Here is an 8,973-nt window from a genome sequence, read left to right as displayed (position 1 = left end):
TTTTCCTTGAGAGACAATGCATTGCCCTTTCCTTTAATGCATTTAGTTTTTAGGGCAATACTGAGTGTGGAAGTACTGCCCAGCTACTCTGACAAATGCCTGCACGCATTCCTGTCAGGCTTCTTCCAGCTTTTGCCAAAGTTTGGGCACCTTTATATAATAATCATACAAACAGGGAGACTTTGTTCTTCCCACAGCAGGAATTCTGTTACTGTAAATAATTCAGAAGAAGATATATTGGTGAGAAAAAAATGCAGTGACTGCATGCAGTTTTGCCAGCCAAATTTACCTGTCGTACCTTTCTGTTTAGATCAAACTGGCACCAGATAACCTGCAAAAAAGAAAGCGATTTAGAAAATTGTGCAACCGTTCTGTAAGTGCTGTTAAATGTAAAAACATTGTTTGGCATGAGCCGATCACCATCATTCTTTGAAATCCATTTTGTGCATCACAGCTGAATGTACACGGGAACACTAGAAACTGTCTATTTTTAATGTAATCACAATGAAAAAGGATTGAAAAAAATGTGATTATTTCTATATACATGTTCACACAGATGGTGAAATAGAGTAAAATAATTGTAACAAAAGCTGTGTTTTCCTTCTTTGCGGGAGTGAATATCTCATGAGAGACGCGATCAGCTGAAATTCACTTAGAGTATCAAAATGGTGTCTCTCTAATCTAACAACTACTTTATCCTCCATAATTCTTATCAATAAAGAGTTCCTTAAATTATGAAAGATGTGAAATAATAATAGTTATGTTTTTAAGAACATAGTGATACCAAAGATTTACCTTTACAAATGTGAAATCAGGACAATTCAGGAGAATTCTAAGGCCTACCACCATCCATACGTACACTGAATTTCATAAATACCATTGTATTCTCTATAGTTGTTGGTACTGACATCACAATGACCAGCTATAATATACTGCATGTTGCAAAACCAGCAGAAAATGATGAACGTCTGTGGATGGTCCGTTGTGGAAGACAGGGTCCTGGGCAGTGGTAAAGCTGGCATCGATGAAATTATAATCCCCACCGATCTGAGAACAAGAAATGCACTGTAAAAAATGGACAAAACAAAATTAGAAAAACATAGATTTCAGAGCATGCTTTTAAAACAGCTTCCAGAGAATAATGGCTCGACTATGTAGTGGTTTACACATTCACCTAACATACAAAAAAACCCCAGTTCAACACCCAGGGGGAGACAAACATGTGGCACAGCCCCTGGTGAATGAGGGAACAGCTGAAAGTAGCTTTGTTTTCAGAGCATAATGGCAGCTGTTTCAAAAGCAATAAAGTCTGGCTTATAATGCGGACAAAAATTATTACTAGTCTGATTACTATTACTAGTCTCCTTTATGACAATTGTAAAACTACGTTGATACTGTGTAACAATAAGCATCTGTCTTGCAAAGATACCTTAAGTGCATTTCAGCCATGATCACAAAACTACACTTTATCAGGTACACCTGTTCAGTTGCTCATTAGGGTTTACCCTTCACTGGAGAGATTCTCCAGTGAAGGGCAGTTCTCTGGGCGAAAATACCTCATTGATGTCAGAGGAGAACAGCCAGACTGCTTTTAGCTCTTAGGAAGGTAACTCAAATAACTACGTGTTACAACCACAGGTATCCAGAAGAGCATCTCTGAATGCACAACATGTTGAAACTTGAAGCAGATGGGCTACAGCAGCACACCGAGTGCCACTCCTGTCGGCTAAGAACAGGATACAGAGGCTACAATTCACACGGGCTCACCAAAATGGGGCAACAGGTGATTGAAGAAATGGTCATCGTGCCATGTATCAGTGGTTCAGGCTGCCGCTGGTGTGGGATGTTTTTGTGTTTTATATATATAGTCATATTTTGGACCAAATACCACAGCCTACCTCAGTACTGTCCATCCCTTTATGACCACAATGTACCCATCTTCTGCTGACTGCTTCTACACACATGGTGTATGAGGGTTTTCTTGAAATTAGTTCACTGCACTCCAATGGCCTCCACAGTCACCAGATCTCAACCGAGCAGAGCACCTTTGGGATGTGGCGGAACAAGAAATCATCACGGATTTGAAGACAAAAAAAATCTGCAGCAACTGCGTGACGCTCAACATGAACCAAAATCTCTGAGGAACGTTTCCAGCACCTTGTTGAATCTGTGCCACAGAGATTTAAGGCAGTTCTGGAGGTAACAGGGGGTCCAACCCAGTACTAGCAGAGTAAAAGTAATCAAGTGGTCATATATGTAGTATGTAATTAATAATGATGTAGTGGTAATATTACTGCATAATGTTTAAAAAAAAAAAAAATCAATAATGCTGTTGGACTGTGACAGTCTGCACCAAATAAAATTCAGAAAACAAACTGTGAGCCAGAAAGAGGGCTAAGACAGACAACATGAAGACCATTTTTTATTTTTTTTTCTAACTGCAGTTTGAAAGGATACAACTGAACATCGTAATCTGATTTCTGTTATGAGACTCATAAATAAAATTACAAAAAAATGTCACTACAAAAAACCCCCAATCTACTGTTAGTAGGATGTAAAAAAAAAAAGAAAGAAGAAATATTCTTTATATTTTCACTTTCAAAGGCACAACATTGACTTTATTGACAACATGGAGAAGAAAACCTGCAGCATAATTCTTTTATTTTTCCTTTTTATTTTTTTTCACACTCCATCAGAGAACACTGAAATGTTACAAAGAGATGTGTCTGATTCTACATGGAAAGAAACAAAAAAAAGAACAACCTCTATATCAACAGACAGTGGCTATAGATTGGTGGCACAGCTCAACAGGAAACGTACTGCCACAGAAAGAAATAGCACGTTGTCGCTGGAAAAGACAAAGGACCTTTGCAAAGCTCTAATGCCAATTAAAAAAAAAAAAAATTAAAGAACTGACAACAATAAGAGAACAAAATAAAGAAAATAAACAATAATAATTGGGCACCTTCTAAGATTAGGCTAAGATTAGGTGCTGAGGTAGACAAAAACTATAACCATTCAAATCATAATAAAAACACTATTTTCTTAATATAGAGCAACTTGACTGGCACTTGTGCTGTCACAACAATGGAGGAAAGAAGTAGCACAGACAAGCCAGGGAACGACAGAGAAAGAGAGAGAAAAGCTTTGTTACATAAAAAGCTTTGTTATGCTTGGTCCGACAGGGCAATTGGTCCTCAGTGCTAATATAAAAAAATACAATGTCTTGGTGCTTTGTTACTCAAACAAGTTAAGTCTAGACCTCGATGACACATGCATTGCAACACTGCATGAAATGGCTACTTTGTTCTAGAAACACCACACCAAAACACAGAGTGCCAGCTCCAGGGATGCCATGATTCCTCTGACGAGTTCAACATCCCCTCTTAAATGCATCTCGTAGAAAAGAAAAGAAAAAAAAAAGATACTTAAAAACAAAAATAAAAAACTGAAGCAACAGAAGGGGAATACCCTAGTGCTGACCTACCCAAGCGGAGGTTTCTTTATTTCTTATTTTTTCCAGAACAATATAATGTTCTGCTCAGCAAACCTGTTGCTGCCAAAATAGAAAATTAGAAATCTGCAGTGGAGACGCAGACTTGGGCTCAATTTGCCTTCAAGAAAACAAAAAAAGTAAATCACAAAGCAGATTTTTGTCCCAAATGCCTGTCTTAGATTTACCACTGCACCACAAAATTCAGTAAATTTTCCTCATGCTTTGTTTTGTGCTGCTAAATAAATGCTTCTGGGTGCCAATCACAGTGTAGAGGCAAAGAACAGAAACGGATGCACAATCCTAGTTGCTGTTTCAATAGCATTAAGGGTTTATTGCAGTCCTTGAAAAAGAAGCCCTGCTCTACTCAGGATTAAAAAGGAAAAAAAAAAAAGAAAGAAAGAAAAAGAAAACAGGACATTTTCGAGCGTCATGACATCCCTAGGGCGCTGGAGACACCATTTTTATTTTCTTCTGAAAATACAGAAACTAAGCAGATATAGATGGATATTTTTGTTGAACAATTTCCATTTTTAGGCACAAAGATAGTACAGAAACATCGGAGAAACACTGAGGGAAGAACTATATCAATGCCAATGTATATATATATTTTTTCCCACAGAAAAAAGTGGCATAGAATATCATTTTTATTTTGTATCTGATCTGTTTAGTGCATTTTCCCCACTAACACGCGCACACACACACACACACAGTTACACACTCTTTCATGCACTCTTTCACCTGCACAAGAAAGTAGAAAACATTCAGAGGACGATGATAGGAATAATGTGACTGAACGGGTCTTGCATTGTGGTGTTCAGACTGAACCGTGACTGCTTATATTATAGTGGGTGGATATTATGCGAGGGTGAAAAAAAAGCTCCCTCAAATCACAGTGTTAGAGAATAAAATGGCAAGACACCACGGGACATGCCATCCCTTCTTTTTTTTTTTTTTTTTCCTTTTTTTTCAAGTACAAAAACAAAAACAAAAAAAACATGTCGACAGTCAAGTTTGATTGAAAAATCGTGAATGACAAGTACTAATTGGTCGGTTTGGCAGCGTCCCCTGCCGTCCCGTATATTATCATCTTTTTTTCTTTTCTTTTTTTCTTAACTTTGTCACATACACACACACACACTCGTAAAATTTGTGGCGGATAGATTTAGTCCTTCACCTACAATGCAATTGACATCCAGAAAGCAACACTTATTACAATATGTTCACACACATGTTTTTTTGTTCAACAATATCAAAGAGGAGCAAGGCAAAAAAAATGATTCACACCCAAAAAGAGAGAGAGAAAAAAAAACAGGTTTTAAAAAAAAAAAAAAAATACAAATATTTGTGCCCTGCTATAACCCTCCACAAATGGAAAAAGGACTGACACTGAATACAAAAATATCACAATTTTTATATATCAAATTGCCTCTATTGGCTCTTGTTCAGGAATACACTCATTTCTCAAGAGAGCTTGTCTGCTGAGAGAATCTCTATTTTTAACCTTCTGTTTTATGTGGGTTTCTTTTTCTTTTTTTTCTTTTTCTTTTTTTTGATTACCACTTACCGTTCCAATTGTCCAACGCACTCTGCATCACTGCAAAAATGACCTGTCCTGGGTGGTTCAGTGTTTTTTGATGAACCTTTTTTTTTTCACATTACAAAACTACAATTCTATTCACATATGTTCAAGTTTAAATTCTTGTTTTTAAACCCTCTTAAAAAGCAATAGTACTTCCTCTTATCTGCTGTATCCATCATCACTTAAGGCTTCAAAATTGCTTTTATTTATTTTTTTTTTTTTTCCTCTGCTCTTCTGTGGTTGGAGGTGCAGGGGGGAGACTATAAGAGAAGAATAAAAATCCATTTGGCATTTCTTATTCTATCAACCTCTACTTTTGCTATCTCTCACCCTTTTATATACATTTTGCGTAAAAAACAATCATAAATCAACTTTAAAAAAAAAAAAAAAGCATGAGATGAAACAATGCAAAACACAAACACGAAAAAAATGTGCTTTTGCCAAGAAAAAAAAAAGAAAAAGAAAAAAAAAAAAACAACTTAGAGGTAGCTTCTTTAACAAAATGACCAAACCTTCCAGCTCTTTAACAAGCAGGGTTAATAATACCAAGTTTGGTAACAAGTAATGCACAAAGAAATACACAACATTAGAAAAACAAACAAATCTCTTCACCATGGCACTTAATTTTTTATGTGTACGCATTGCTTCATCGTATTTGCAATGCATCTTTCTGACATACGCTCATGAACAAACAACAACAAAAAAATCTAACAAAAAACAAATGAAACAAAAGGGAAAATTAAAATACATAAAAGGAACATGAGGTCACAAAAACGAGGTAATTCAAGTACAATGTGTTGAGATCAAACTCAAGGTAAATAATAACAAAAAAAACAAGAACAAAAGGAGACGAGAGAGACGAAGTGCATGGACAAAAAACCACAGAGAACGAGTCGATTTATTCTGTCATCTTACTGGTCGCCCCCTAAGCTGCTGGGCTGTCTCGTCAAATCAGTGATCACCTTCTTCCACCAACCATTTGGATATGTCATCAACCAGATAACGCTGTGACGTGCAGTGATATTCATCAAAACCCCCTAGGTTCAACCATGATACCTGACTGCATATACCATAAAGGTCTAATGCTGCATTTCAAAGAAAACCAGACTTAGCCATCTCCTTTGTGGAGAAAATGTAGGAGCAGGAGTTTTTCAGGTTATGCTTTTCCCAAGAGAAGTAAGGTCAGTGTTGCTGCATAACATGAAATATAATGCTTGCTTAACAGCTTTTACCCCCTTTCTCTATGCTGTGCTGTAAACAAGGATCCAACACACACAGCAGACGACACACATCCTTTTAGTTATATTTTGCCAAAAGCCCCAGTGGTAATTCAAATCAGTGCAACTACATTTGTGAATATGCATCATCTGAACAAGATATCTGTAACATAACACAGGACCTGCCAGCACTCAGGTGGTGCATATTCCAAAATAAACCCCACTTCCACACAGTGACCTGGGGCTTCTGGGCGATGAGGAGGTGTGCAGCCCAGCAAGACTTGCCTGCTGGAATCTAAGTATGCATGCTGTTAATGCTGGGTGGAGAAACACTTCCACCCCCCCCCCCCCCGGAAAATAATTATAACCTCCAATGTTGGAATTACTGAATGAAAGGCAGCATTAACCTGCTACAGTATGTATGTTTATATGGTAGTATGAACCGGGCTTACAGGCGTTCACATTCATGTCATGATGCCATATAACAGTCTTCAAACTGCCACACCACCTATGACAAATGTTAAGGTGTGCAGGTAAGGCATTCTCCACATTCACAACTAGCAGTTAAAGTCACAGGACTCCCACCGACAGAAATCCTTTACCCAATTTTACTTTCCACCACTTTGATTTGAATGGACAGATCTCGTGCAGTTGAAGTGCTTGTGTGTCAGTCAGTTTATGCACTTTATTGTTAGTGTGAGAAAATGACAGTCACCTGGTTAAATGTACATGGATGAAAGCAGTCCTGTTATCTACTGCTGAATAGGTGAAAAGGCAGGGTTTAATGTGAAATACTGTAGCGAGTTATGATTTGATGAAAAAATATATACCTTGCTGACTTCAAACAGAGACTGTTGTCGTAGTTTGTTTTACTTGTGCAATCAAGCCATAATAAACTACGATGCAGAGCAAAAAAATAAAAAATATATATGTATGTATATATATATTTATTTATATGATGATGATGAAAAAAGTAACACAAGTTAGCCTGTGGCTCTCTGGGGAGAACCGTGAGTGGCCAGTTGTGACTCAACCGTCTCCAGCCCTCATCTGGCAGAGATGCAGAATGAGGAAGACTACAGAGAAAACTTCCAACAAAGCAGCGCTAGCATTTTCCCCACTCACAACCAAATGGGTGCTTGGTTTTGCAGCATTAAATTAATGCTTCCACTCATCCAGTTCAACTGTCTTCATCTACTGCATAAGCCTTTCAGCTCTGCTGCTGATTCTCAGGGGCTATCCCAACTACCACCGCTGGGATCTGATGGTTTTTCAGGTATGGACCGGTTAACTGGAAGATTTCTGTGAAACTTACTCATGCACAGAAGAAGAAGAAAGGTGACAAAACAAATACACTTTCTACTTAAAAAGGAGAAGGCTGGACAAGGGTATTCGTTTCTTCAGGATGCGTGCATGTTAGAAAACACATCTCAATCTTCCTCAGATACTTTTCAAATAGTTCATAGCCAGAAAGACATAGGTTTGTGGTGATACTTTGAGCAGTGTGAGTGTGAACGCACAAGATACCACTGCAGAACAACAACAGCAACAACAGCAACAACAACAACAACAAAGGCTTTCCATTTTGGGGGGGGGGGGGGGGGCAAAACAGGAACTGAAAATGCAGCGAAAACTTCTGACAGCATGGATGTACAGGTTCAGATAGCCCTTGAGAATCTGCTTTCTCAACACAGCAGCATCCAAGAAGTCACTTCCTTGCAGCTTGCTCGCTTTATGGCGCTGCATAAAATGACCTGAAACAATAACACAGTTGCAGATGTAGTGAATGACCCGGTGAATCCGAACAATGGTGGAGAATTGCTCTCCGTGTCCAAGACTTCCTCTTCTTAGCACGTTTGCCCCACCATCACCACCCTTTTACCCCATGACTCATTGCCGCCTTTGCATGAAAACAAAAAATAGAAAACAAACCCTCTTGCTTTCGAGTCACTTGTCGTTGACATTCCTCAATCGTCAAAACTCATGCCTTCTATCGCTCTGTTACATTCCCCTTACCTCTCAACCCGTCCCCCACCCTCTTGACTCACTTTCCTGGACTCAGACATAGCAGAGGTACAGGTACGTCTTCTCTATACGCCAGTCTGGGGGGATGTCTTCTGGCTTGTGGCCTTTCATGTGCTTCTGCATGGCTGACAGGCTAGGGCAGTACTCCAGGCAGATGGTGCATTGGTAGGGCGAGGCGCCATTGTGGGTGCGCAGGTGCTTGATCATGGCCGAGTAGTCCCTGGATCGCTGGTGGCACAGCTTGCACTCGAATGGCTTCTCACCTAAGGATGATGGGGGTGGGGTTGAAGACAACAGTGTTAGCCATAGTGCCAGCCTAAGTGTGATGTTAAAGAGGAAATAAAGGAATTTAGTACTGAAATCCATTAGAGAGAAGGAAAAGCTGTACAAGTCTGTGAGCTGTTACTGGTAGGTACATCAGCTTTGGCTTCTTTGCCTTGTAACTTACGAACTTCATTTAACACAATAAGAAGAATCCTTGCTGTTCAAAATGCAGTAAAAAAGTGTGATAAATGCAAGTGTCCTTACAAGTATTTAACTGTTTATGTTTGGACAATAACACAGTCTTTCATTTTTTTTTTTGAGCAGTTAAATTGCAGTAATTTTAATGCCAGTTGTATTTCATACAATGCGAGTTATATTTTTTGTAGTTTTAG

The 8,973-nt window shown here is 38.7% G+C and overlaps 1 protein-coding gene across 1 annotated transcript in view; it reads right to left on the bottom strand.

Annotated features, from left to right (window-relative positions):
* Nucleotides 1-2,642: 2,642 nt before the first annotated feature.
* zbtb16a (zinc finger and BTB domain containing 16a) overlaps nucleotides 2,643-8,973 on the bottom strand; it is a 136,831-nt gene continuing 130,500 nt past the window's right edge. The window contains exon 7 of the mRNA XM_030747115.1: nucleotides 2,643-8,580. Within this exon, the coding sequence (XP_030602975.1) occupies nucleotides 8,351-8,580 (230 nt within the window). The 3' untranslated portion in view covers nucleotides 2,643-8,350. The remainder of the gene's footprint in view (nucleotides 8,581-8,973) is intronic.

The sequence above is a fragment of the Archocentrus centrarchus genome, chromosome 14, assembly GCF_007364275.1.
Source record: "Archocentrus centrarchus isolate MPI-CPG fArcCen1 chromosome 14, fArcCen1, whole genome shotgun sequence".
Lineage (NCBI taxonomy): Eukaryota > Metazoa > Chordata > Actinopteri > Cichliformes > Cichlidae > Archocentrus > Archocentrus centrarchus.
This window is presented reverse-complemented; position numbering and strand designations above follow the sequence as displayed.